Source organism: Aspergillus udagawae (assembly GCF_001078395.1).
Source record: "Aspergillus udagawae IFM 46973 DNA, scaffold_3, whole genome shotgun sequence".
In the NCBI taxonomy this organism is placed as follows: domain Eukaryota; kingdom Fungi; phylum Ascomycota; class Eurotiomycetes; order Eurotiales; family Aspergillaceae; genus Aspergillus; species Aspergillus udagawae.
Genome location: NW_025091266.1, coordinates 1,699,149 through 1,726,553, shown reverse-complemented (window position 1 = coordinate 1,726,553; position 27,405 = coordinate 1,699,149). Strand labels below are relative to the sequence as shown.

The 27,405-nt window shown below is 48.9% G+C and overlaps 10 protein-coding genes and 1 non-coding gene across 11 annotated transcripts; 3 read left to right on the top strand and 8 right to left on the bottom strand.

The window, feature by feature from the left end:
* Window positions 1–941: 941 nt before the first annotated feature.
* Aud_004463 (CocE/NonD family hydrolase) lies at window positions 942–2,630 on the bottom strand (the record flags this gene model as incomplete). The annotated part of the gene is made up of 1 exon (XM_043289403.1): window positions 942–2,630. The coding sequence occupies one exon, from the start codon at window positions 2,628–2,630 to the stop codon at window positions 942–944; it is 1,689 nt and encodes a 562-aa protein (XP_043145338.1).
* Window positions 2,631–3,228: 598 nt separating this feature from the next.
* Aud_004462 (questin oxidase family protein) lies at window positions 3,229–4,614 on the top strand (the record flags this gene model as incomplete). Its single annotated transcript, XM_043289402.1, has 2 exons — window positions 3,229–3,685; window positions 3,746–4,614. The coding sequence occupies 2 exons, from the start codon at window positions 3,229–3,231 to the stop codon at window positions 4,612–4,614; spliced, it is 1,326 nt and encodes a 441-aa protein (XP_043145337.1).
* Window positions 4,615–5,259: 645 nt separating this feature from the next.
* On the top strand, window positions 5,260–5,379 carry Aud_r0017. The gene has a single exon (XR_006253267.1). It is a non-coding gene; the product is annotated as a 5S ribosomal RNA (ribosomal RNA).
* Window positions 5,380–6,751: 1,372 nt separating this feature from the next.
* Window positions 6,752–7,933, bottom strand: Aud_004461 (NAD(P)/FAD-dependent oxidoreductase; the record flags this gene model as incomplete). Its single annotated transcript, XM_043289401.1, has 1 exon — window positions 6,752–7,933. The coding sequence occupies one exon, from the start codon at window positions 7,931–7,933 to the stop codon at window positions 6,752–6,754; it is 1,182 nt and encodes a 393-aa protein (XP_043145336.1).
* A 1,255-nt stretch (window positions 7,934–9,188) lies between these two features.
* Window positions 9,189–9,983, bottom strand: Aud_004460 (uncharacterized protein; the record flags this gene model as incomplete). Its single annotated transcript, XM_043289400.1, has 1 exon — window positions 9,189–9,983. The coding sequence occupies one exon, from the start codon at window positions 9,981–9,983 to the stop codon at window positions 9,189–9,191; it is 795 nt and encodes a 264-aa protein (XP_043145335.1).
* Window positions 9,984–12,941: 2,958 nt separating this feature from the next.
* Aud_004459 (Mrp/NBP35 family ATP-binding protein) lies at window positions 12,942–14,131 on the bottom strand (the record flags this gene model as incomplete). Its single annotated transcript, XM_043289399.1, has 4 exons — window positions 12,942–13,603; window positions 13,665–13,784; window positions 13,886–14,021; window positions 14,075–14,131. The coding sequence occupies 4 exons, from the start codon at window positions 14,129–14,131 to the stop codon at window positions 12,942–12,944; spliced, it is 975 nt and encodes a 324-aa protein (XP_043145334.1).
* Window positions 14,132–14,380: 249 nt separating this feature from the next.
* Aud_004458 (AATF family protein) lies at window positions 14,381–16,185 on the top strand (the record flags this gene model as incomplete). The annotated part of the gene is made up of 3 exons (XM_043289398.1): window positions 14,381–14,438; window positions 14,495–14,597; window positions 14,661–16,185. 3 exons carry the CDS (start codon window positions 14,381–14,383, stop codon window positions 16,183–16,185), a joined length of 1,686 nt encoding a protein of 561 aa, XP_043145333.1.
* A 421-nt stretch (window positions 16,186–16,606) lies between these two features.
* Aud_004457 (uncharacterized protein) lies at window positions 16,607–17,404 on the bottom strand (the record flags this gene model as incomplete). The annotated part of the gene is made up of 1 exon (XM_043289397.1): window positions 16,607–17,404. The coding sequence occupies one exon, from the start codon at window positions 17,402–17,404 to the stop codon at window positions 16,607–16,609; it is 798 nt and encodes a 265-aa protein (XP_043145332.1).
* A 1,930-nt stretch (window positions 17,405–19,334) lies between these two features.
* On the bottom strand, window positions 19,335–20,667 carry Aud_004456 (uncharacterized protein; the record flags this gene model as incomplete). The annotated part of the gene is made up of 6 exons (XM_043289396.1): window positions 19,335–19,477; window positions 19,538–19,637; window positions 19,688–19,794; window positions 19,842–20,279; window positions 20,324–20,585; window positions 20,662–20,667. 6 exons carry the CDS (start codon window positions 20,665–20,667, stop codon window positions 19,335–19,337), a joined length of 1,056 nt encoding a protein of 351 aa, XP_043145331.1.
* A 2,698-nt stretch (window positions 20,668–23,365) lies between these two features.
* Window positions 23,366–24,856, bottom strand: Aud_004455 (uncharacterized protein; the record flags this gene model as incomplete). Its single annotated transcript, XM_043289395.1, has 2 exons — window positions 23,366–24,756; window positions 24,805–24,856. 2 exons carry the CDS (start codon window positions 24,854–24,856, stop codon window positions 23,366–23,368), a joined length of 1,443 nt encoding a protein of 480 aa, XP_043145330.1.
* Window positions 24,857–25,673: 817 nt separating this feature from the next.
* Aud_004454 (fungal specific transcription factor domain-containing protein) lies at window positions 25,674–26,657 on the bottom strand (the record flags this gene model as incomplete). Its single annotated transcript, XM_043289394.1, has 1 exon — window positions 25,674–26,657. One exon carries the CDS (start codon window positions 26,655–26,657, stop codon window positions 25,674–25,676), a length of 984 nt encoding a protein of 327 aa, XP_043145329.1.
* Window positions 26,658–27,405: the final 748 nt, after the last annotated feature.

Genomic DNA, 27,405 nt, shown 5'->3' with positions numbered 1-27,405 from the left:
CGTGTTCTTTATTCCCAAATATTTGGTAAGATGCTTCTATGTGATTTCGTTCCGTTAATGCTACAAGCAGAGGAGGGCCAAGGAAGAAGAACGAAAAAGAGGAAAGGCGTTTCGAAGACGGCAGTTAGGAAAGAAGAATGGTAAGCAGTCAACGAGATGTGATCGTCCTAGGCACGACAGGACGACCTGCTACGTAGGGGCATCCGAATTTCTACGAGAGATGACGTCCGCTAACTAATGCAATTGATCACTGACTTAGCTGGGCCGCTGAGTGAGTTCCGATCCCACCATTGCATTGAATCATAGTTGAATCGGTATATTTTCTAGACGGGCTCCAATCTGGGGAACGGAGTAGGCTACTCCGATTCTTCCGCCACTTCCCAGCCACGGCAAAACGACCAGTAAACCGTACGTTTGTCCGCACATAAAGCCCGATTATTTGTGGGAATGGTAAATGGGCGTTCTTCTGGCGCTAGCGGGGTAGTGGAGGATGGTAACGGGGTAACGATCACATAGACTGACAGTAGGCTTCACAACAATCTTACGTACAACTGATTCTTTATGACGTTTAGTGACAATGAGTTTGTTCATAAAAATCAAGGGTAAGAGCTACATAGATACCAAATTCAACAGCTTTAGATTGTCAAGGTCGGTGGGAATAACCTACACCTCGTGCGCCGCAATGTTAAATTCGAGATTTCAATGGGCCCTTTAATAATCCTATTTCACAATGTAGGTTATGCTATACAATTTTGTCATAAAGAAAGCTCTGTTGGTTGAAAAATCAGCTTTCTCTTTCCCATGGTTCAAAAGGCTCTTCTTTTCGTATTTATAATTGGACTTGTTATGGAATATAACTTTATTCATTGAAGTTAGAGTGTATGCCTGTATAACAGCATCAAATTCTGTATCCTTTGTTACAATTCGCAAATAGACCCATTCTATTCGATAACAGGAATAACCAGGTAAGATTCGTACACCGATCCGGAATAGATGGTGTGCTTACCCTTGTTCACGCTGTCCTCATGGAACTGGACAACATCTGGGGTAGAATGCCGGAAGGAATCGTTGCCTTGGACCTTGACTCTCAGCCTCTCACCAGGGTGGAAAAGGGTTGAGGTAGGCAGAATTTCGACATCTATAGGCACGACCTCGTTGGAGCGAAGCAGAAGGCGGCGATCGTGCTTGTGGAAAGGACGGTCGACAGTGGATTTGACCAAGTCCAGGTCACGATGACTAACACGCAGCCACCCAAGCCCCAATGGACCATCGTCAATCATGGAGAAGGCAACATATGGCGTGACCCTATCTTCCCGGTCGATCTTGTCCAGTTGAACGAAAATATCCATATCGTCACCTAAATCGGTGGACACCCACAGGCGAAGGCGCATACTACCAGTGAGTTCGGTCTCGCGGTCAAAGTCGAGGAAGAAATGGGCACAGCTGTCTTGCACATCCGAGTCGTAGGAGATTGTAGTCACAGCCCGTGGCGGTTCACCAAGGAGCTTACCCGCAGAGGCATCAATGTATTTCTTAACGAACTTAGCGCGGCTAAGGGGCCATTCGACCTCATTTCGGAACTCCCCAACCCAGGCCCGATCACGGATCTCAATGCGGACCTTAGGGTAGGCGTCAATTTCGCTGGCCTCACCCTTTAGAAACTTCTGGAAGAACGCTTCCTGGCGCCTAACACTCTCGGGCTCGAAGAAGTACCGCCACTTTTTACGGCCGTGGACCTCCAGCCACTTCTCCTTGGAGCTGATTCCAATATATCCATTCAGAGTACCACGAGTGTGCATGCCGTGGTCACCCCAGTCTGCGACGACATAGGCAGGTGTTGTGATATTACTGAGATCCTGAACACACTTCGAGCGATGATAGTCATCAAGCAATGGATGTGCCTTGTTGTTAGCGATCAGGTCCTCGACCAGGTTGACGCCAGCGCGGCAGGACCACTGGGTGAAGTGCAGGAACTTCGTCTCCGGAATACCCCCATGGTGTGTATAATCGCGGTAGAAGTCGGTAAAGCCTTCCCAGGGAACGAATGCTGCCAGATGGGGCGGGTTCTGAGCAGCAATGCCCCACTGCACGATGGATAGGTACGAGACACCGATCATTCCAACCTTGCCATTTGACCAAGGAAGGGTGCCAGCCCATTCAATACAGTCGTGGCCGTCGCGGCTCTCCTGCTGGCTGAAGATCTCTAGGTCACCCTCAGATCCCCAGGACCCCCGACTATCGCCATTTATAACAGCGTAGCCCTTCTTGGTCCACACGACAGGGTCAATACTCTCCCAGACAGCGTACTTAGACACCCACCCCTTGGGAACATCGGCACCAGGGAAAATATCGAAGGTTTTCGGGCCGTGCTTGCCATACGGGCTGAACGTGAAGATAATAGGAAGCTTTCCAGTTATGCCCTCGGGACGAAAGACGTCAACGTAGACTCTAACTCCATCGCGCATGGTGACGGGAACATCCCAGGTAATATCCATACCATCCGCGATCTCTTTTTTGTTAGGAATGAGTGGAGGGCGCTTTCCTTCCCGGGGGTCAATGCCCTTCTTCCAGTAGAAGGGCTTGACGCCACAAGGGTTTTTGCCCGGTACTTCTTGGGTAGTACCTTCCATTATGGGAGTCTTTCCTTAGATGGCAAATAAAAAGTGGAAGGAATAGTAAACAGATGATCTTTGATATCAGAGACTTTGAGACCTTAGGATGAGGAATGTAGTCATACCGGATCGTCAGGTATTATGCTTTTCTTTATACTTCCCTATCGCCATGGCTCCGTTAATGAATTCTGGCCCTGACGGATCATCGGACCATCCCCACGAAGTTAGTTGCTCATATCCTTTGACCCCAAATTACCGGAATGACGTTTCTATCTCCGATTCTAGCGATAGTTGCAGCTGGATTCCGTCATTTCCGGACCGGGTTGTGGGATCCGGATCGGGGATATTTCGGGTAGAGGACCGGAAAGCCAACACCTTGGACCAAGCTGGGGGATGGGTAGCTTCCCCAGACTCGGTGTCACGATGAAAGGCTCCATGTATAATTCGCATAACTTAAAAGTCTGCTACCGCTCCTTGCTCTGCCGTCCCTTATGTCTCTTCCTCACTCTCTATGGGTATCCATCGTTCAGGATTATAATCTGCAACTCAGCACACAAACACTGGGTCCTTGGGTTCCTTATCCTGGGTTACAATACACGGAAGAAAGAAAACGAGAATGGCCTCACCTTCGGTGATATCAATTTCCCCACAAGACACTGGTGTCTTTTCCGTCTCACAGATTCCAGCGCGCTCCCGCACCACGCTTAACCAAATCCTCCAAGAGAACCATGAAAGATACCACCCCTTCTTCAACGATAAAGGATTTCACAATCACATTACACATTACATGCTTGCTTCATACGCGCTCGGGGCTGAGGCAGAGCAGCTTTCACGAGCCTGGGTTCAAGAGAAAGCCTATCAGCGTCCCCAGCACCCCCTCAACGAAGAAAATGTCATCCGACTGAAGAACGAGCAATTTTTCCTTAGTAGTCTAGGCAAGGAAGAGTATTACCGGGATTATCTCGTCTTCTTTCAACAAGAAATAAGAGAAAAGGGAACTGGAGCCGTGGTCAATCAATATGTGTTTGATCGGACTGGGGTTTCTGAAGCTCTCTTCACTCGCCTTTTTGCAAGTATGTAGCCAATCTATGATGCTGACGAGGAACCGAATAAGTAGCTAATATGTAACACAGGCTTTCTTCATCCGCTTATTCATCTTGGTTACGGGCTAGAGTTTAACCAGCCAGCTATTGTTGCAGAGGCCCTCGCTCAGACCGCCATACACCAGAATGAGGTGGCTGTAGCCATGAAAGGCTGTGAAGAAGCAGCCAACAGCCGGCCAGACCTCGCAACCCGGACAATGAACGAACTACTGGGCAAAGTTCGGGATAACGATGCCATTCGTAACGCGCCCTGCTGGGGAGACGGCAGCTGGATCGAGGACAACCCATTGGCGTCTGCACCGAAGGAACTGCTGGAGATAGCCGCTGGCTGGTGTGTCACTGAGGAGCAACTGTTTGAAAAGACTGCGGAAATGATTAACGTCAACGCGTTCTTCTGTGGTGCAGCACAGAATCCGCCCAAGGAGTACAAGATCGATTTCTTCTTCATCCACAACCTTAACTGCTCTATCTTCTTCCCCAGCTTTCTGCGGCAGAAATGGTTGAGTGGCGAAAATAAGGTCCGTCTGTTAGAGTGGAAGGGAAGGTTTGATATCGTTGCGTATGCGGCACGTGGATCTCCTCACTTGGATGTCAATCAGATTATCGACTACCAGCCTAAGAGGCCCGGCACAGGTTGGAATGATCTCTTCCAACGAGTTCATAATTTTGACGATGATTCACATGTCACCAAGTTCCTACGCGCATTGGCTCATGGGAGTCGTTTCTGCCAGGGCTACGACATCACCAACAGTGATCGCTTCCCGATGAAAGGTGACCTGTGGCTGCAAGTTGCACATATAGCCATGGATACTACGGAAAAAGAACCCATTGCAAGGAATCGGTGGGTTAGGGGTGCAGGATTTCCTTCGCAGTGGGACCACTTTCACTCCCGTCACTAGAACACTGATATCAATATCTCCTAATTTTCTGTAACGCAATTAGCACTATGAAATATGAGCTTGGGATTTTTTCCGGGTGGGATAAGTTATACTAGAATTACTTATAAGCCTATAGTAATAAGTAATATGCTATATATTCTCTAGTTATTACTAGTTTATACTCTTAACTTTTAGGCCCTTCTAGGTATTTCTCTGAATAGTAAAGATTTTTAATATATGTTTCAGACAGGTTACCTGGAATACCTGCCTAGGTCTAGTTATATAATACTTAGTAAGTAGTCACCTAGTCATCACCCAGGCAGCAGGAACCTAACTACTCACCATGATTAAACCACATGCTGGCCCATTCATAGTCAGGTGGGTAACCACCAGTGAATCCCAGCTACAGTGCTACCTACACTAGAACAGTGATTCTATACTCTGACAGAGACTGTAAAGTCTTAAAACTATATTATGAAGATATTATAGGCATTTCTCAAGGATTTCCTACTTATATATAGGATTAGACTTAATAATCTCTTCAGGAGTATAGGTCTTACTATATAGTAGTTAAGTAAGCCTGTTATATGCCCTTATAATAAAGATTTATACTATTTTATATGAACTGCTTAGTGTATATAATTAAATCTTGTATTAGAAACCAGCATATATAACTATAGGGTGTAGAAAACAGGGCTTCCTATCTACTTAGCTGTACTTAAGCTACACGCTAGCTGGTTAGTAGTTGGGTGGGTGACCACCAGCAAATCCTGGCTGTTATATATTTTTAAGCTTTTTATAAGTTATAATTAGTATTAATATCTTTATTCTAGGTCTGCTGCTCTTCTTTCTCTGATGTTTTTACTAGTGGTTATAGTAAATAACAAAGAGCCTGCTTATATAACTAGTAGAAATTAAAAGCAGTTATCTATAGTCTGATAGGCATGCATCAGGTATATATATAATAATATAGTAATTACTAGTACCACTACTCCAGACCAATCTCACGCAGCCTTTTTAGTAATGTTGAGAAAAGTCTTGCATTTTATACTACAGTCACTAGTATCCTCTAAGATAATACCAAGCTGACTATAATGATCACCCCTGACCTCCTGAGGCAGTCGTAGATGAATAAGCTAATTAACATCTATCATGGGCTGACAGTGCCAGCTTTACGGAAAGCATTAAGAAATGCGAATCGTGTGTGCAGGAACTAGTCAAAAGAATCCAGGAATTTGCAATGCTTGGGGACGCCATGGTAGCATTTAGTCTGTATGAGCCTACTGAGTGACTGTCACAAATGCATTGCAGAGTCCATGCATATCACAAATGCTTGTCTTTCTGTCTTGCATGACATTTTGTGGTCTCAGGACTCCTACTGCTACCACTTTCCTTGCTGTTTGTGATTGTCATTCCATCTGGCAACTCAGAGGCATTAATTTGATCTGTAGCACAATACCCTTGAATTGCATTCGTTCACCTAACTTCCTTGACCAGGAATCTAGCGACTGTTTACTGGCCCCTGATATAGATAAATAGTGATCTGGTCTGGAGTTTGTATATTGAATGTCTGACTGGTCGACTGTGTTCTGATCCTAGAGAACTTCACAATAGATTCAACAAATTCCCATTTGAATTGGACCAAGCATAGACACAACGGATCTAGCCATGGTCCTTGAAATATCGCACGAGGCTTCTTCCTGATACTTTGGACCTGCTCAGAAATGCACTCACCGCGACCACCGTATATTCAGTGTTCACATCCGATAGTTAGCATATAACAGGGCATGGGTTATTGGTCAACAAAAATTTCCCATGCAAGATTTGAGCAAGATAGGTGGGTTCTCGACGTTCTCTAAGGATGAGGACCTCTTAACGACGCCGGCACCCAGTGTTTGTGGCATTGATATTGCTAGATATGAAGACCCCCCACTACAAAGAGCCCGCCAGCTCAAGAGTCGAGGACATGATTCTGGAGTATGACCTCAAGAATATCACGAGTCTTCCTCTTAGCCTATACTCTGTAAAAATCATTGCTCGAAATCTGCCTTATAAAATGAGCCCATCGTTTCAATGATGTCATATTCCTTGATATGAAATGCTATCTTTCGAATGAGTACTTGTTCTATTCTCATATAATCCGCTTTTGTGCAGCACATCATGAGCTCTCACGTGTCGAATAAATGCTGTTATAGCAGTGGAGGGACTCTTGCTCCAGACTCTCCAAATCACGCCCTTGGAATCGAGTCGGGTCGAGAGCTTTTTTCACCGCCGCGTCGACGGTTTCTCCTCTCAACAATTGAGTCAAAAACTTGGCGGATCCAGCTGCGTGGGTGACCCAGACTGCTGCTGCCATATACAAGCCCTTCGCTGCCGGGATCTCGCCTACCAACGGCATATTGTCCGGGGTCATTGAGAAGATCCCGTTGAACTTTTCGTTCGCGACCAGGTTTGTCTCTTCAGGAATCAACTTTAGTGCACGGTCCAGAGTGGTGTCAAATTCCTCCACCCATTTTCCAAGAGCAGCTCCTTTTGGTTGCTCGGCCAAGGGCTTATGATCATATGACCCGAGACCGAAGAATGGGCCATGGTCCCGTGCGTATACGTGATGCTCGGGGTACCTGACGAACGGTGACTTATGGGACTTGGGCTTGTGCTTCTTTCCGTACATGTATGGATGGGCGACAGGGATAACTGGGACCGGAATACCGAAATCGGCGAGGTTTTGGGCCCAGATTCCGGTAGCGAGGATAACCGTTTGAGCTTCGATACACCCTGCGGATGTTGTCACCCCGGTCACCCGGCCATCAGCTCGGTGAACCTGGTTAACGTCGGCTTCGAGAAGCTTTGCACCTCTTGCACGAGCCTTGGATTGGAAGAAGGCAGCAATGACTGTGGGGTTGGCGATTCCGTCTCTAGGGAAATGCAGCGCAGCAACATTATCCGGCTTGACCAAGTCTGGCGCTAATTCTGCCGCCTGCTGAGCCGATATGAGGACTGCTTCAAGACCCCTTTCTTTTGCTGTTGTAAGCCTCCAATTGAGCTTCTCAAGTCCAGTGTTGCTGGTAGCAACTTCAAGCCCTCCGACAAGATCAAGCCCACCAGGTATCTCTAAGTACTCCTTAACACTTTCAATTGCAAGACGTGTCAGAACCTCGGATTCGTTGAACTGGCCGACGAATCCCGGGGCGTAGGCGGTTGAGCCTTTCAGCTGTCCAAAGGCACGGTCGATGACGGTCACTTTCTTTCCGTCGTCGGATAAAGTCAGGAAGTAAGCCAGAGCAGCTCCAACAATGCCGCCGCCGATGATGACGATATCCGAGGTTTGTTGCGCTGCCATTCTGCTATTGCCAACCGGGTGCGGTTCGAAAAGGTCCTGGATCCTTTGCCATTGTGGAGGACAAGTCTCGCTCATAAGCTATTGCCAAGCGTAAAGCATACGTTGACATCGCGGATAGCTAGTTTATAAGCTACTTAGTGAAGAGTGAGGATCAAAATTGACTGGCTAGCTTGATCGTGCAAATACGGGGCGCGCGCCCTTCGCATAACATCTCATTAAGCTACCTACCAGTTCCACCGCCAATGGCTCTATTGCCAAGCATAAAGCATACGTTGGCATCGCGAATTGTCAGTTTTTAAACAACTTAGTGCGACGGTTATTCACGGGCGTCGAGAGCGAGGATCAAATTGACTGACCAGCTTGACCGCGCAAATACGAGGCGCGCCCTTCGCACAACATCTCATCAAGCTACCGATCAGTTCCGCCGCCAATGGCTCCAGTGACTTTCATTGAGCATCTCCCAGGATGTTGCGCATCCATTTTCAATTGGATCCATAACGGCAGAACTGCTCTGGTCCGGTTGAGGGGAACTCGCTTCGGTGGCTCGTTCGGTTGTCGATCACGTTAAGTTACCTAGCGACTCAATTCTCCGGCTAGTTGCACTAGTGCAAACAAGGAACTTCAGGGCACTTGAGGCCATATGAACGTTCTTTTTCTTAATTCTCGGAAGCGTGTGCTGAGATATGGATAACTGTCTTGACCTTGGACAAATCAGGGCAGAAAACCCAGGACTTTGCGACTTTATGGCTGGGTATTGTGGCTTGTGGATAGTTTCTTCTCCCTCCACACTAATGCACCAGTCTGAAATACCCCTGTTGAACTAGGCATACGGCTCTGCCTTACTCTTTGTGGCTACTGTCATGGGCATGTGGTGGCTGAAGGTCTTTTCTACTTCCAGAGGGTAGCATGCTTGATTATTTTGGACCACATGGTTGATTGGCATGTGATCTGTCAGGTAAAGGCATATTCGAATGAATGACAGACAGGTTATGAAACCCTGCCGGATTCTCAACATATACACTTCAGTGAAAAAAGCAAGTGAAAACTGACAAAAACAGGATCGCAGCCAAACTCTGATAGGTTTAACTGAAGATTGCACTCGGCAAACAAAATTGTCTCGGTAAGTAAGCTGGCCCCTGCAATCAAGCGAAGATTCGTGCTTATGAAGGAACTGTTTGCCAATTTCCCTGATGCTCCGACCCCAGGCCGGGGGTGGCTCGCAAAGCAGTTTCCTTCTGCATCAAGTGCTTGGGGCTCACACTGGAATATAAGCCCGGTTTGTGGCCCAATTGACCAGTGACGATTCGATATTCCGGCTGGAGAGCTGGCATTCGCCGGCTGTGCTGGTAGTCCTGACGGACATAGCGCTCTGACATTTCTGGTCGAGAGCACATATAAGAGCGCACTCTTCGTGAGTAAGTCCAGGTCGGATGGTCCGGTAGATGTCCGCCGCGGCTTTGGCCATCGACATGTCGCATTTCTGCTTGAAGCGTCTGTTTCCGATGATGATAATCTCGTCAGACCCAGCTGGGCAATCCTTGTAGGGAGGCACTCGAGGGCCAGCGGCAACATTGCTTTCGCACTCTGCCAATTTCTCCTCGTTTTCCTTGCAGGCGGCCAGATCGTCCTTGCACTTCTGCAACTGCTCCAGGGTGCTTTCACCGAAGGGATCCTCATCGTCATCTTCTTCTTTCCGATAAGTCATGAACACAACGCTGTTTTTATTGACGAGCGCGGGAAGGGAAGAGTGCTTCGCGTGGAGACAGGCGCTTGTGGCACTGGGTAGACTAGTCCAGGCACTGCCGAGACACCCACTCCCCTTATTGGCACAGGCCTTGACACAGTCCTCAGGGCTACTTGCGGCATATGCCTGGTACTGGTTGTTCGGAGGAGCGTACTTGCCACAGTGGTAGGTGACAAACAGCTTCGGCTCCACTTCAACTTCTTCCTCGGAAGGGAAGGTACAGATTCGGTCGTAGTGCTGCTGGCCAATTTGGCTGTACGCAAGCCCGAATGTCAGGGATAGGGCCAAGATAACGGGGGTCTTCATTGTGGAGAGAGGTAAACAAGAGGGGTAGTTCTGAAGATAATGAGTTGAGAGATATGCCTTCTCTGATAAAAAAGTGAGAATTGGTGTTCGAATGAGAAGTGAATCGAGGGAGATGGGTGTATTTATAGGCTTCCAGCATCTACACAACCAAATGATGCAATCACCCAGCAGGTCTTTGTATAAGCTGGGAAGCTCTCTCTTTCTTTAAAAATTAGGAATTGTTGATAGACATGCATCTCTCTTACCAATCACCATGGGGCACGCATTGTGTTGTCTCATCTCTTGGTGATGCACTGCAACATCAAGAATATGGATACTAACCTGGAATTACAGTGACCTCAACTATGAGACACAAGAAAGTTGTCGCTCTATTCTTTTAGGCAGTTGATCATCAAGTCAGTTGACTCCAAGTAGTACTAAACTGGCCACTTGGGAGATTGGACCTGGAAGATACACACCTGGTGGCTGCGAAAAGTAGGGGATTACAGATGACCTCACATCATATCCATGTACACTGTTGAGCAACGCACCTTGGGCCATCCCCAATTCTGACAGCTGATACGACCGTGATGTGCAGTATACACGGTGCTCTATTGTAGATCATCCATAGCCACTTTGGACGTAAACGAGAGATTGTGGCTGGCTGAATGGGTAGACATGGCAAGGAAAAGAAAGGGCTTCGTTTGTTGAAGTCTGAAGAGTGATCTATCATCCTGACTGCAGAATGACTTGGAGTGCGTGGCTATCCACACTCGTGCCTAGACATCTGACTCTGCAGTCCATAACTGGAGCCGTAATATCTGCATGGCCTAGACGGTTTGCCCAAGATCGTCCTGCCAAATTTGATTAATGTTTCTGATAGCTCTCATCAGAGTAGCCAATCAGTATGGATTGTTCCTTCCCCACCTTTTAGACTTTCGTATTGATGATCTGCCGTCCCCCAAAGAGAGCTACGATATTGTTAAATTTACTGCTAGTCAAACGAGGAACCAACATGGTCAGCATTAACCTGATCCTAAGAAATGGCCATAATCCTAGGTACGATAAACAACATGGATGAAGCAACTATTTGACCTGTGAAAACATCTGCAACTTTACATTTCAAGCAAAAGAATGGATTCTGGTCAGTGTAAATACTAGTATGTGGGGATGTGATGGGTCAGTACCACATACAGTAGCGCCAAAGGTGATGCAGCAGTACAAGGAACGAACAATCAAATAGAATAATGACCTAATAGTTTGAATATCAATCTCCAAGGCTTCAGACACTGTCCAGCTGAGCAGCTCTTTCTGCCCTTGTTACGCTTGAAGGCAAAATTGTCGTCATTTCCCAGGCGTCAAGCCTGGGTATAGCTTGGCCTCACCTTCGTGGAGCTACAGTGATGAGCCTTAGCATATGTGGGATAGTGTAGCATCCAATCAACAACCAAATAGAACAGGACCCCAATGCCACCTGCAGTTTTGCTTCTTGAGCGTAAGCCACATTACTTCAATGCAACTGCCTGAGTGAAAGGTGTTGCCACCTGGTTTCTTCAGCTTCTCGGCCTTGTTTTGTCCAAAGAGGTCAAACTCAATGAAACAAGGGATTCGCCTGCTTCAGATCCGATTATAGAGACCTTACATACATCGTGTCTTAGGAAAATTATCTATGTGAATCTTTATTGTAGACATGCTATATCTGACGGTGAACTAAGTATAGTGATCTCTCTTCAGCACTACAGCTCAAAGTCACGAAGGACACCCGCCTCCTAACACCAGAGCAGCAGAAAGTGTGCACAGACAATAGGGATAATCTACTCTCTCGTGTGATGCAATACTTGTCACGTCTTAAATTTATATCATGAGGATGGCAGATGTTGGTACCCTGAGGCATTTGTTTGGCCATAATGACAAATAATTGACAATCTGAATGCTGCAGTGTGATTGAGCACAAGCCACAGTCTCGAACAGACAGTAGTCATGGAGTCAGGGTAGAAAGTAAAAATTACCATACGCAGGGAGAATTCAAACAAAGTCAGTTTGCTGTTCCCCTCCGAAAGAATTGCTATTTCATCAAGCAGATCTCTCTGATTCTAGGCAGTGGATGAGCAGAAATGCTCTATAGGTTTATGGGACTTGCCTGTCAAAGATCATCAATCACCCATGTAAAATTTGCTCCTAGGTCTTGTGGCATATCGTCTTGATCACTCTGAGTATGAAAGAGGGATGAGGAGTACAACAGACACACCATGAATTTTAGATGATTCCCTTCCCTCTAAGACGATAATTGCCTGTATGTGAAGATGTAACTTCTTAGTACCTTAAGTGGAGAATATTGAGGCGTCAGCTTAGGCAGGAAGGCTACAAGGGAATTGGTGCCTGGAGGAGTGAGCACTGACATATACATCTATTGTATTTTTCAATCCTGTTAATAACAACTTCAGTTCTCATGGCCGCTGTTTTTCCTTCTCTGTTTGCGCGCAGCTGGTGGCTCAGGCACTGCACCCCGCTCGAAGAGGATGATACCCTTGTAGGATCCTCAGCGGCAGGACCGGCCTGGCCTCATGAAAGTCTTCTTTTGGCGTCGATTGGCAGTTTTCACGGAAAGTCCAGTCTTCGAGTGGCTGCAACCTTCCAGGGTTAGCCACATAGGGGTGTCTGTAGAGCAGGATAGGGCGCATGGCGATGAGCACTGGAAGGTTTACCGGACGGCATGGGACGAGGAAAGAGTTACGCGTAAGTGATTAGACTAAGGAACTTGTAGGGCTCCGCTTGCTGAAGATTAATTGAAGCAATCTTAGTAAAATACTTTCGAGTGTGCTCTTCAGAAATCAATATATTTTCGACCCTGAAACGACGAAGAGCCCGCGAGGCGTTTGACGTTTAATTACTAGCACTATGAAGAAACAGTTATCGGTAAATGTCATAGGAAGAAGACATTCGGGTATATGTATTATACAAATAACATGGTAGTTACCATCAACTCCACTCCAGACCGATCTTCCGGGCAACCTTTTCGGCAACATCTAGAAAAGCCTTGCGCCTTACGCTGCGGTCGTCACTCTCTTCTGATACAACCGTAGGCACTCCGCGGTCAGCGTCCTCGCAGACCTTAGCGTCGAGAGGGATATCACCAAGGAATTCCACGCCTAGGCGCTTGCACTCGGCAACCACGCCCGAGTCCTCCGAGCCATGGCCATGACTTTCACCATGCGAAAAGATCTTCGTTTGATGACCGCATTGCGGGCACGCAAAGTAGGCCATGTTGCGAACCATCCCGAGGACGGGAATATTCATTTTCTCGAACATCCCAAAGCCGCGGACGGCGTCGCGCAGAGCGATATCCTGTGGCGTAGTTACAATCAAGGCGCCATCTACAATGAGCTCTTGTCCGATCGTTAATTGTACGTCGCCGGTGCCGGGAGGCAAGTCCAGGACCAGCACATCTAGAGGGCCCCAGGAGACCGAATGGAGAAGTTGGTGCATGGCCTTGGTGACCATCAGACCACGCCATGAGATAGGAGTGGTGTCCATGGGGATGTTGCCCGCAGATTGCGATGGGTCCGGTTTCGGCTGCGGAAGGAGGTAGCCCATTGACATTGATTTCAAGCCATAGTTAGTCAGAGGAACGAGGCAGTTGTCTAGTCCACCCATTAGCTCTTGCGGACTAAAGGCATGTGCCTCAAATGATTACTGTCTCACTTTCGTCTAAGCGGGGTTCACCGGACAAGTTGAGAAGAGTTGGAATTGATGGTCCGAAGATATCGGTATCCAGGATACCCGTGCGAATCCCATGGCGAGCTAAAGACAAAGCGAGATTCACTGGCGGAGAAACGTCAGAGATCTACTGAAATACGTGCGTGGAGGTTCATCAACTGCTGATATGAAGCTATCAAGATGGTATATAAGACAAAGTTTCATACCTGCAATGGTAGATTTGCCCACACCACCCTTGGCTGATGATACCGCAATCACTTTTTTGACATCACGGATCTTGCGCTTTTCTGGTAACCCCCGGCGGCGCGGGAAAGACGGTGGTGTGCCAGATCGCGGAAGACCCTGCTAGCATTAATATCCACAATAAGTCAAGCCTTTTAAGGGGGGTTGTTTACCAAAGGATTTTCATGGTGAAGAACTCGGAGAGCCGAAAATAGTCTCTTTTGTAACATGCTTGCTGTCGATGGCAGATACAGTGTTGCAGAGAGGAGCACAGGTCGACATCATTTACTGCCAGAGAAAAGTACACCGCCTGGAGCAACCTTCCCAGTCGGACCAGCTCCAACCCTCAATTGGAAAGTTTGTCCGATACCGCATTCCGCCCTCTCAAAAAATATCACGGGCAGAAAAAATAAAAAATTATCGCGGCCAAAACTTATTGACGACAACCTCCGTACCTTCAACTTGTCCAAGGCGCAAAAATGGCGCCAAAATCACTTGCAGAACAGCTCGCAGAGCTGGAAGACCCTACACCTAAAGGTTGGTTCTTTACAAATTGGTTGTCTTGTTTAAATGAAGGCTAACGCTGCGATCAGATTTCGATCCCGAAGACTTGGATCGCGCTGGGCCAGACAGTGACGATGAAGGTGCCGAAGCTGCTGACCCTAATGCTGGACGAGAACATTATCAAGCTGTAGGGTGAGTTCGAACTTTTCCAGACCCGCGCGCAATCATTGTCTTCAAGATGTTAACTTCGACCAGAAAGGCGAGGCTTCGCAAGCAGGACCCAATTAACCTCGGAAAACAATATGCCGGCTCGAAAATCAGCCGGGACGCGCTTGAAGCCGAGAGCGATGATGATCCTTTCAAATCACGCTCAAGCGACGAGGAGGATGGTAGTGAGGACGACGACGACGAGGACTCCGAGCCAGGAAGCGACGAGGTCGAAGATGCATCTGAGGAAAGCGAAGAAGAGCGACCACGGAAGTCTAGGAGCTCCGGAAAGGATGGCAAGCGGCAGATGAAGGAGTTGGAGTTTTCGTCGGACGAAGAGGATGGCGAGGGCATGGATACTGACGGGTCAGAGGAGATTGCAGGGAGCGAGGACGATTCGGAAGATGGATTCGACGAGGATGATATGGACGGAGAATTTCCCTCTGATGATGACGATGAAGAGGATGAAGGGGATGAAGACGAGGACGAATCCGACAACCGAAGAGTGCGGTTCGAGAAAACATCCAAATCCGATGACCGCGAGGAACTGCGCCGACTGATGTCCTCCGACCAAAAAACAATCGCAGCCACGATTTCCCAAGCCGCCAAAGCAGACGCTGCCAAAGGCCGGGCGGTCAAGCAGCAGCGCGCGACTTTCGACGCCTTGCTCAACGCACGGATCAAACTTCAAAAGGGCATGACAGCGATTAACCAGCTGTCCATCACCGCAAAGGCGAGCGACGAAAAGCCCAACATCGACGGCGAAGCCATCAAGTCCGCCGAATCCGCCGCGCTCGCGCTTTGGTCCACCCTCGAAGACCTGCGCCTCGCTCTAGCCGACGCCCAAACCCAGGACGAGTCCAAGAAACGCAAGCGACCTTCCGCAGTATCCGTCGCGACATCTACCGATTCCCTCTGGAAGCGCATGACTGAGCTCGAGTCCGACGCCGTCGCCCACCGCCGCGCCGTGCTCGACAAGTGGTCCCTCAAGGTCCGCGGGTCCACTGCCGCACTCCCCAACGCCCGGGGAAAGCTCCTCGGCGCTAGCGCCAGTAGTCAACAGACCATCACCGCCGTCATCGACGCGCAGGTCGCTTCAGAGACTGGCGACCGCGCCGCCAAGCGCCGGAGAAATTCCTCCGATGAGGATCCTGAACCGGTCTACGATGACACCGTCTTCTACCAGTCCCTGCTCCGAGACCTCGTCGAGCAGCGAATGTCATCTTCCGACGCCATTACGAACGGTCTTGACACCCTACATCTCCAGCTGCCTTCCCGGCAAGGTATCCACCCTATTACCGGCATGCGCAAGGACAAGGTCAAACGGGACATCGACACCCGGGCCTCCAAGGGCCGCAAGATGCGGTTCGATGTCCACGAGAAGCTGCAGAACTTCATGGCGCCTGAGGACCGCGGCACGTGGACCAATACCGCTCGCGAGGAGTTCTTTGCCTCCTTGCTTGGGAAGACGGCGAGTGGGTTATTGCGGGAGGGAGATGATGAGGATGCCAGTGCTGCGGAGGAAAGTGATGAAGACCGCGAGGAGGTTGGATTGCGGTTGTTCCGCAGCTAGGAGGTTTTTTGGTGAAGCCTCGTGGATATACCTAGGGCAATCAAAAATTGCATATAGCGGTTCGACATTGTTTATACATATATCGGCGTTGTGTCAATATTTTCCATTCACTACAGGGACCGGCAAGCGCTTTGCAAGCCAGCAATTGTCATCCCGTCATAGCATCCTGTTAAAAATGCATGTTAAGAGTAAATATTAACTCGAATTCCCATGTGAAGGTGCAACCGACTTGCCCAGAGGCTCGTAAGCGAACGCGTCAATGCTCTGAACCGAGCACAATTCAAACGGGGATATGTACAAGAATGCAGGCGCTAGTATGTGCTGTACAATGCAAAATAAAGAGGTCAACATAATAATGCCCAAGTCCTCAACTCCGAAGCCGAATTTGGTCATATTGCTTTTGAGATATAGCCAAGGTCGCTCATTTGTAACTCGCTGGCGAATAAGACGGTAACGAAGGGCCATGTGATTGTGCCCAGGTAAAGCTCGTCCGGCGCGGAAGCCCCAGCATCCTCTCCTCGACTGCGCGCTTTAACGAGACCTGTCGTTCCTCCTCCTCTTCCGGCGATAGAAAGTGCGGGAGGCCTTCGTGGTTCACGATCACGGCGCCGCTCACTTGGTCGTAGGAGGGTAAAGTAGTGGATATCCCGAGCAGTCTCGCTTGAACTGCACGCTCCAGAGCAGATTGTCTTTCTCGTTCTTCGTGCGCAGTAGAGAAGTGAGCTATTGTTCCTTCGCTCCGCGCCCGTCTAGATGGTGGAAGCGGGTTCCTGACCTCGGAGGTCTGCCGTCGTGTCTCCATGTGGAGCAGGTTGTCCTTCTCTGTAGGTGATAGTTCGTAGTTGAAATATTCTAAGATTGGTGGTGGGTTGGGATCCGCCCGTGGCTCAATGTCCTGCCAGGTGAAGGCGGGTTCTTGGTCTGAGGGGTCAACGCCGGGCTCTATAAAGGCTTGAACGTCTCGTGGGGATTGGTCGGTGTCGGTCTTGGATGCGTTGGCAGGTTGAGCATGAATTCCGCAGGGTGCATCGTACTCCTCTGCCTTTTCAGCGTCTGCATGCCAGATGTTTTCGGGCTTGTTGTTGTGTGTGGACGACATTGGCAGCGCTGGTATTGATCCCCGCATTTTTGGGACTTCCGGATGCGGAGAAGGCCCGACGATGTTGTTGTCATCGCGACGGCGGCGACGACGCAATTTTCTCAGGAAAGAAGGAGCCATGACTGGTCGGGAGGCTCAGACTTGATCCCAGTTGCAAATGAGAGAGAAGAAGAGGTGTCAAGTTCGACTGGAGGAAATGCAGAAATCCATCCTGAACGAGCAATATCATTCACAGTTGATCCCATTGGCTGCTGCCAAGATCGTCGGTCCCTGAGCGCAACCTCATAAAGGACATAAGAGTCAGGTGCCACCAACAGTTGCAATCTGCTTGCATTCGAGGGTGAAATTAGGTGGCCACTAGTCTATTCCGGAAAGACAGGGTACCATTTCCTCGGCCGTTGTCGGACAAAACGGCACATGTGAGTATAAAGTGAGATCATGGCAAAGCTTAACAAGTCCGATGGCTACACGTGGTTAAGAGCGATCGCTTATCGGACTGTCATGCATGCATATCGATTTCCACTCACACAGATCAGATCTGATTGTAGAGCAGTTGTGTTTCACAGTCCCAAGCCAATGTCGATCCTTTGTGCGGTTGTACCACCGGATAAGCGTATTTTGGCGTCTCCACATTCGATACGTAGTGATTGGACACTACGGATTGGTCGTCCGGAATCTGGATGTCCAATAGCACACTATGCTACTAAGGTCTCACTCATGCTGTGAGGATTGGCTTACGCAATCAAGCACTGCATGAGTGCGCGAAACATGGTTTTCCCTGCCATCATCATGTCCACTTCTATACCCAACGCAGATGTTGGACTGATAGTCCGATAAGGTATAGAAGCCCAATGTTGACTGACTGTATCACCTACTCATAGGCTGATTTTTCCATGGAGTCCTGTTCTTCCATGTTTGCCTTGGTGGCTTAGCATGTCAACGCGTCTTTTTCTGAGTAACCTTTTTACCAGCATGCCAACTGGTCTTCAGTGGTCTCTCCATTAAGAGAATCTGAGTGGGACTTTGACCGCCGGCTGATCCCGCCACGGCCCCTTCCCCTTCCCGTCAGCCGTTTCATTCCCTCGGAGCGAAAATATGAGACGGCGACTGAGTCGTTCTAGCTGAACAAGTGGCGCAAATAGTTGTGGCGCTGATGGTCGACCTCGGTGATTGGAGCGTTATTTGCCTGCTCGTGGGTTATTGATTCGATAACAAGACCCCGTGGACTAGCTGCAGCAAACAAACCTCTTGCTCAGCATCTTCCACAGGAGTCATTATGAGAATTCGATGATAAATATTCATTCACCGTCTGCAGTAAATACACTTTTGGACTTTCCTGCCGTCAATTTAGCGGACAAACGAATTCTTCCTGGGACTGCCATGAAGTGACGCTCCCTACTTTGCCGTCCCGACAGAAGAACGATGGTACCGTGAGAAGCTTTGCTGGGAGCTCCGCTATTGGACGTGCTGTTTATCACCGTATTTCACATTGGTTGAAACCAGCGAAGAAGAGTTCTACCGATATACCACCAAGCGATCGCTGTATGGCTCTGCAAATAAAACCTGCTTTAACTGCTTATAATTAGAAGTGAATTTGGTTTCAGTGCCATCTTCAGAACACGGGCGCATATATATTACATACAAGAACTGCCCACAGCATATTTGCATATTCCACAAGTCAACTCTCGCTTTGTGGAGACAATTCCAAGAACTCTGCGTTGGCCCAGTCGTAGACCTCTCTGGCTTTACCAGGATCGTCCCGAAGAAGCATGATCATCAATAAGTATGACCCTTTGATCTATACTATGCGCGAGGAGAGCATATTATGAGACCCATCACAGGTGCCTTATAAGCCAATTTGATGATAAAGAAAATACACAAGATATTGCCTTCAGTATGGCCTGCATTTAGCATATTCAAGATGACTGTGCAGATACACGCTCCACACTTATAAAGGACTCCTGGAGCTTATGACACGAGAAGATCAGATGCATACAGACTACTAACATTACTTCAATACGCCGGTCAAGACAAGGTGGGAGAGTAATTTTTAGTCATCGACAAGTTCATTCTTCCATTGCTGTCTCAGAGAGTCTATCAAGTGGGACGTGTTCCAGCCAGTCTTGATCTCCATATATTGCAGTAGCTCTTCAGCAGCTTCTTGATCTAGTTTATGCCGTAGTATCCACCCCCCTGAGAAGGTCAGTTTAGCATGATTAATTGCAAGAAAGAAACATGGCAAGCATAACTCACAAGCCACCAAACTATGCCGTGCAGTGAAAAGGGTATTTTCAGCTCTAGGGTTTGACGCAGCAAGTCCTAGCACATTGAGAAGATGGCCTCGGACAAGTTTCTAACTTGAGTTAGTCCTTGCTTCCACGACAATGATCCACGTCGACATACTTCAACCTCCCGCGAGCGTTGCAAGTTCTCGTACGGGAGAAACGGACTTAAAGAACCAGACAAAGTAAGTATAATCTTTGCGATGTGGTAGTATTGTAAACCGACAACTGCGTTGGGTCAGCGAGTATGCGGAGAAACCAGGGCGCGTACATACCATGAACTGGCAACAGTGTCCAGATAGTTGGGAATCGTCGACCAGAATCCTTCCCTCGCGGAACAAAATGAACAGGTTGAAACGTCTGCGGTTTGGAAGCATTCCAATCGTCGACTTCTGTCCCTAGATGCTTAAGTGAAGCGTAGGAACGTCTCGTCCGGCTCTCCTCGTTGAAAGCGCAGCTCAGGATTCTGGCCAACAAAAAGACCATCCGGTTGGACCAAGCAAAGTCGTCAGTTCTGCTGAAAACATCCGAGCGCTTGAAGCTCTGCAGGTTTGTCCGCAATGGCGATTGAGACGTGAGTGATATGTACATGTCCTCGCGAAGACACAACCAGGCAGCTGCTTCACCTAATCCTCCGGAGGATCCAAAAGAGGACATCGTATTTAATATACGTATTGTTCCCGTTAAATGGAACTGGTTGTCCTGAGCTAGTGCTATAAGCGGGTGAAGTACCTCATTATCTGGATAAAAAACTTACGATCCATTTCTTCATTTTGACGAAGAATAGCAATGGCGGCTAGTAATTCCTCAGTAATCTCATTGTCATTGCACGACAGGGTTGGAATGAGAAGCTCAAGACATTGGTTATGATACTTCAATGACTCTGTGTCGCCGTCCGGCCTTTGTCTGTTGATATGCCGGGCCGAAAAGGCGAGGATTGCCGCGCGCAATACTGGCTCGTGGAGAGCTCGCGCCGGAGCCACCATTTCAAAGTGTCTCTGAGGGTCCGTAATGTCGGTCTATAAGTATGTCAGCATTTCTCATAAAATAAAGGGATCAGAAAGAAGGAACCGAAATATCACTAGGAAGACTGACCCACATGGCCATATTATCAACGAAATTGCGAAAGAGGACAGCTTCCCTTGCACTGAGAGAGCTATGCATTTGTGAGCTCGCAAAACCACTCAAACTAGCCGAGTTGCGACGCAGTTCTGTTGTACATTCGGCTTCCGGAGATCCGTGATGAGTGATGGGACTTTCTATATTCAGAGCTGCTTTAGTCACAGTGAGCACTATGGACTATTGGAGCAGATCCGTCAGACGCAATGAAACGCACCATAGGTTAGTCTGTTAGCAGGAGTAGAACTCTGTTGTGTCACGGATGCCTCCTCGTCGAGAAATATCTGATATCCTCGGCAGTGGGCGTCTGACACTGCTGGACTGCAGTGGGTGCCGTTCAAGTAGCCTATACCCTGGCTCGCTTGAGAAGGTGGTGAAGGATTGCTTTCTACATAAAGACTCTCAATCTCACGTGTCTCATCGTAGAATCGGACTTTGAACATCTAAGTCAGAAATAGAACCAAAGAACAATGAGATTGACGTACTGGGCCCCGTCAAAGATGGCCAAGCAGCCTTTTCAAGGAACGTCACATCTTGATCCTTAACAAAGTCTAGCCCATTTCGAAAGCGAATGTTGAGAAATCTCTCGCAAGCTTCACCGGCATATCTGCAGTTGTCGCAGGCTGGTGTTTTCGAGTCGCCTATTAAGCTAGATATATGAGTCCAGTCCTTCTCCAAATACCAGGCGTACGTACATCTTAGATGGCGAGCTGCCGAGATCCAGTCAGCACGTCGAATATACAACATCCAAGCTAGTTTACTATCTCATTGGTTTGCATGAGCAATGAACACTCACCTCTACATCTGTGACTGAAAGGAGTGGTCAGCGAGTCAGCGTCACCGCACAAGCAAAAAGGCTTCAATGAACGCACCAGCCAGCAATTAGTCGACGTCTTTTCTTCGAGGTTGCCATGGCCTTGCTCTTTCTAATGCCTGGTGAAGGAAGCAAGTGGGGAGACGGAGAGACTTGCCCTGCAAGTCCCTGTCCGTGCACATTTCCTCTACCCCGCACCACCGCCAGAACTTCCCCACAATAAACTGTTCTCCTCTGGTACCAATGTTCAATACTCCAATAATTAGGAAGGCGAAGGTATCCAGTCAGATTTGCTTTTAGAAATTGGTGGATCTGAGGATCAGCAACCTTTCATCTATTTGAATGGCTCAAACAAAAAGCCAAGTCATCTACGCGCCTTCAGAGGAAGCTCGTCGCGGCTTAAAGTCCATCTTCCTGGCCGGCACCACCAACAAAGTCGACTTGAGCGACTGGCGCGAGACCCTCTCCGCTTCCCTCTCCGAGCTGCCAGTCACGATATACAACCCTTACCGCCCTGATTGGGACAGCTCCTGGACTGAGGACATCAATTTTATCCCTTTCCGCGAGCAGGTCCAGTGGGAGCTCGAGAAACAGGACAAGGCCGACATTGTTGTTATTTACTTCCACCCAGCTACCCAGGCGCCGGTTAGTTTGCTGGAGCTGGGAATCTGTGCGCGGGTTCCGGGAAAGGCTATCGTAGTCTGTCCCGAGGGATATTGGAAGAGGGGGAATGTGCAGATTGTGTGCGAGATATGGAGTTGAAATGGTAGACGATGTTGATGCGCTGAAAGGCGCCATTATGAAGAGATTGCCTGTTCGTTCGTGACTGTTTTCTCTTGGGGTATTTGAGACGGATGAGATGAGAAGTCTGTCGTTGCAAGAGGGGGCAGAGGCGACTGGGTTCAACGAGGCGGTGGTAGAGTTGGTGTTTCCATCCAAGTGAGATACTCTTTGCTTTTACCTCGACAATACATGCTAACATGTATGTGAAGTGCTCGAACCAAGTCGGACCGTGCTCGCGAACTGTTTGCTGGAAGCCCAAGAGGTCGGTTGAGGATTTCAAGAATGAGCATCCATGATGAGTTCAGGGCCCTTTATCAGGAAAAATGAGGCTTCACCGGACCGACCGACGCTTCACCTGAAGTGGCTCATTATAATGTTAGGTTGTGGAAAATAACAAAGTTGCTGTGCTGACTTTGGTGAAACAGAGACCAAGATCTTGGTTGGTCGTTTACTTCATGCCCAGGTCCATGGTCAATCTCCTATGTGCTTGTGTCTGCCATTATGTACCTGGATCACCATACGATTAAGCCGAGTTCTTCCAGTGTATAGCTAACATGCCTGTCAAGAGAGATCCAAAATACTATATACTCGTAGCTGTTCCTTTATTTCATCCTCACAATATGGAAGAGAAAGTAAGAAAGCCTGTACATGACACAACCGATATCCAACCTGCAGAAAGACCTCCTCCCTCCGTCATTCGCCTTCCTTTTGTGCACTGGGATTGGAAGCATAACAATAGCGCATATCCTACACTTCAGGCGTCTATATGATGGCTGTAAGGCCGTGAACTGAAGAGGATACTGTCCGGACGCCTTTTTGGCCTAGTGGTATTGTATTATATAGCATTGTCTCTTGTCATCGCCATTGGCAGCAGAACAATGATTATTCCGATTCCTGACCTCGGAGGGAAGGGTAATCACCACTAAAAGCAGAGTACGAGCAGAAGGATCAGATAGGACTCAAGCAGGTTCTGTCAATTAATCTAAGTACTTTTCCGAACCTTGTGGGGCCTCTGTACAGATTTAACTATAGCCTTGCCGTAGCCACAGCCTACTGCAGTCTGCGTGCACCTTGCATGACTCGTCACCAGCCACGGCCATTGCTAGTAGCCTCTGGAGTGGGAGCGGCCAGCCCCGGCTGAGGTGCTGCAGGCGCAGTCTCAGCTCCAGCTCGAGCAATACTTGCCTCAGCCACTCCGGTAGGTTGTGACGCAAGCCCACCGATCAGCGGAACCAGGCTGACTGGCGGAATGTACCACGATCGGTGGCATTCCGTCCACCGGGGATCAATCTGGGTCATCACGTCCGGGATCTCCATCCATGGTAGGTAATTGTTGCGGATCATACTGCAGCCACTTCCGCCCATGACACATTGGGATCCACCGCGGTACTGGTCCCATGGGATCAGTGGCAGGGTGTAATTGCCTACGGTGTGCGGCTGGAACTCGGCAAAGTTGAACGGGTAGGCAGTGCCGATTCTTGGATATTTCGCATTGATGTGGTTACGGTAGGACGTTACGGCTTCCGGGTTGACGGAAATAATCACGTCCTCGTAGTCGCCTCCGCAAGAGCCACCGGGATGCGCACGCTGGTTGCTCCGCGCGTAGATGCTGGTGAAGGATACGTAGATACTTGGGGAGATGAACGTATGCCCGTTCACAACTGCAGTGTTGGGGCCGTTCCCGGTGGGAGTAGCAGGGACGGTGGTCCCATTTTGGAGACAGAGATCGCCGCCGGTGGTAGTCACCGGCCAGTAGAAAAGGGTTGCGGTGTCCGGGAGATAATGACAGTTGGTGCAGGGGTCCTGCTCCGTGTAGTTTCTCGTCGTCGAAGGGCATTGTGTTGGTCGGATAGGGCTGTTCGTGTCGCCTGGGATTTCCGTTGTCACCGACTCAAGGTAGGCGGCGAGACGACTGCTGTAGGTCTGCCAAATGGGAACGCAATCCTGCGTATTCAGCTCACAAGTGGGAACAGGGAAGGGTGACCGGTAGAGCAGAGTGGTATCAAACTGGGTCGTCATTGATGTGCTGCAAGGGCCTGTGCCGGGCCAGTAGTCGGTGAGGTACTCTAGAGGGCCAAGAGCACGGGTGATACCATCACAGAGCGTGGTAACGGGACCAGTATGGGGATCTGCCGGACCCTCTGGCCTGACATCTGTGTTGCAGGCCCCAGTGCTGGTGGGAGAAATCCAGTACGAGGTCGAGGTGGAAGTTGCGCCCAGTGAGGCAAGCTCATCTGCTCGGCCATTGTATTCTACCCATTGAGCATTGCAAGTGACCGCAGATGCCCCAGGCCCGGTGGTTGGCCCGTAGAAGTAGTCTGTTGAGGTTGGCCAGAACACTGTGGTGTTACATGTGCTTAGCCACTGGCTACTCACAGACGAGGTGGCGCATGCGTCAGTCTGATCGGATGGAGGTGCGCTGGTTGTGGGAACTGTGGGTGTAGACGTCGGGCTTGTATCATCTCTTGGTATAACTGCAAGGTCCATTAATGACTGCAGTGATGAATGATGGAGGAACATACCTGGTTTTCCGAGAGCTAGGCCAACAAGGAGAAAGGTTACACTAAACAGCATTTTGTGTCTGGTAGACTAGAATTGAAGTATAAATTGCAAGAGAGAAACGCCAATGCTGGGGAGTACTATTGGTAAATTTATGCCTTTCTGAGACTGTATAAATGTCATTCTCCTGATTATGGCTGACTTTGAAAGACTAAAATCTCATCTCAGCCAGCCTTATTCACAACCCGCAGTTTGAAGACACTAGTCGCGAAGTTCCACCAACACCTGTTGATTTTGATGTTTGCCAGCTGCATGAACCATGCCATCGTCTGCTGCAATACAACCCTCCTGCAGCTGATACCCGTACTGAGAGTGACCTGAGGGCCAGCCGATGTGAGCCAAGAAAATGCAAAGCCATAGGAGTGGAGAGTTCTTATTTCGCCGATGCTTGGCTCACGGTCTCAGTGGATGGCTAACGAGGGGCAATCCGGCGAATACGGCTATGCAAGTTCTGAATGGCTGGGTTTCTGAGGAAGAGAAATATGTGGTCAGCTGCATCGCAAGGGCTTATTTATCTGAGTAACATAATTCCTTCCCGTTCCGCCTATTCTACAGTGGCTAATGGCGACTCACTAAACATCTTTCTACTTAAAGGAAGAGCCTATTTACGTGTTCCGTCTACAAGGTTAATCAAGCCCTAATGCTAGGAAGGCTAGACATATACCAAGGTCTTCTTCTGTGAGGCATATGTCATACGATAGCTGACTTAGAGTTGGTAATCGGTCTTGATAACCAACTAACTGCCATATGATTTTGAGCTTAGGCTCTGACTAGCCCAACGTTGGACATAAATGTAGCAGTGACTTGACAAATTCAATTCTGACCCGATATATCATCCCGGTGGACCAGTGCCAATTGCATCAAGGGCAGTCTCCACATCAGCGCGGCGCAAAGCCGGAACACCATCACAGCCTGATTCCTCCAAAGCCGAAACAACACGATCAATCAATATGAACGCGTGCGAATGACAGACATTCCTGTCTTTCTCTAATTGCCAGATATCCCTGCACGAGCGTAACGCATCTTGTAGCATGGCCCGCGCAGGTATGCCACCATACCGGCTCCTCGGCGGCGGGTCAAGCGGCGAGTCTGCTCGAAGCAGGTACAGCGATAATGTGAGGGCCGCAACGAGGAAGTCGGGCCAGAAGAGGCGGGCGAAAGATCGGCTCACCAAGGAGTCGTCCGGGTGAGCTTCCCAGAGGTCCCGTTGGTGGACAAGAATTGCGAGGGCGCAGTCCAGGGATGTCCAGTACGAGAGAGGATAGCGGAGTGGAACGCGTTCATCGTGGGCAAAGGGGCGGTGAACGGACAGGAGGAGCCTGCGGAATAGAATGTCGAGCATGATGGCTTTCCGGCCCTCGCCGGTCGTCGGGTGGGATATTTGTAGTGCTTCTAATGCATGGAGAAGTAAGTGTCTGGCCTCCGCAGTGCAGTGCATAATAGCCTCATAGGTTTCTGCTCGAGTCGGGTCGTGGCTAAGGTCCATTAATTCAGACGCGAGTGGGACGGCGCGTTCGAAGAGGACATGGAAGGTCTCCGTCCCCTCCGGATTCGATAGTGCAAGAGCTTGGTTAGAACAGCCGTTGATGCTGGGAGGGGGTGCGCAAGTATAATCTCGTGGTTGGAGCAACATTGGCATTCCCGTCAGGACCGACTGATGCAAGTTGAGGTATATGATCGACGTCCAGAGAATACTAAGTGTCTGTTGCTCTCCCTTTCCCAGCTGGGGGTCATCCACTTTTGCCGAGTGTAGTCCCATGCTCATGGCAATGCGCAAGATTAGTACAAGGAACTCATTGGGTGAGCGCCCACTCATGTTGCCGATATACCAATCATGAGCCTTGCCATCTGATCCAGTTGAACCAAGGTTCCCGCTCCTATTGTCAATATCCATAATTACTGGGTATCGGAGGTTATGGCTGGGACGCTATTTCCTGAAGTATTCCAGTATTCTGGACAGGTTGTGCTATACTCCCAAGTCATATTCACCTATGTGTAGTAGATGTGGCCTTTAGATCTGGATCATTCAAATATGTTACTCTGTACGCAGTGCCTGTCATTTCAGCAGTGACAGATTGAACAAAACTATAGTATCCTAGTTGAGGACACCAAAAGTGTACTGTCTCGTTGACATCCACTTTTATTTTACAGTCACTAAATTTCCTCACCAGACCCATGGATCTACTGAGGCTTCGTATGTGCTAGTGTCAACATAGCCAGAGACCTAATTGGCGGGAAGAAGTCAGACACTTGCTACTGCAGAGTAGAAAACAAAGGCTGTAACTGTACTGTGACGACACCAAAAAAGCCGACCAGTGCAAAGGCGACACGAACTTCAGATTATGGTGCAACTTGGAGGGAAGACGCAACGGCTTCTACATCACTTATCTACGTGGCAGAGAAGACACCACTTGCTGGCTGGTTGAGTATCACAATGGCTCCTGAGGGTTTTATGATTGTGAGTGTCTGAACGTATCGAAGGTACCTTAGTATTTGAGTTACCTTCAATGTAATTGGCCATTTTGTTGTGTTTTGGTCGTAGAAGATTACTCCAAATTAGGTCC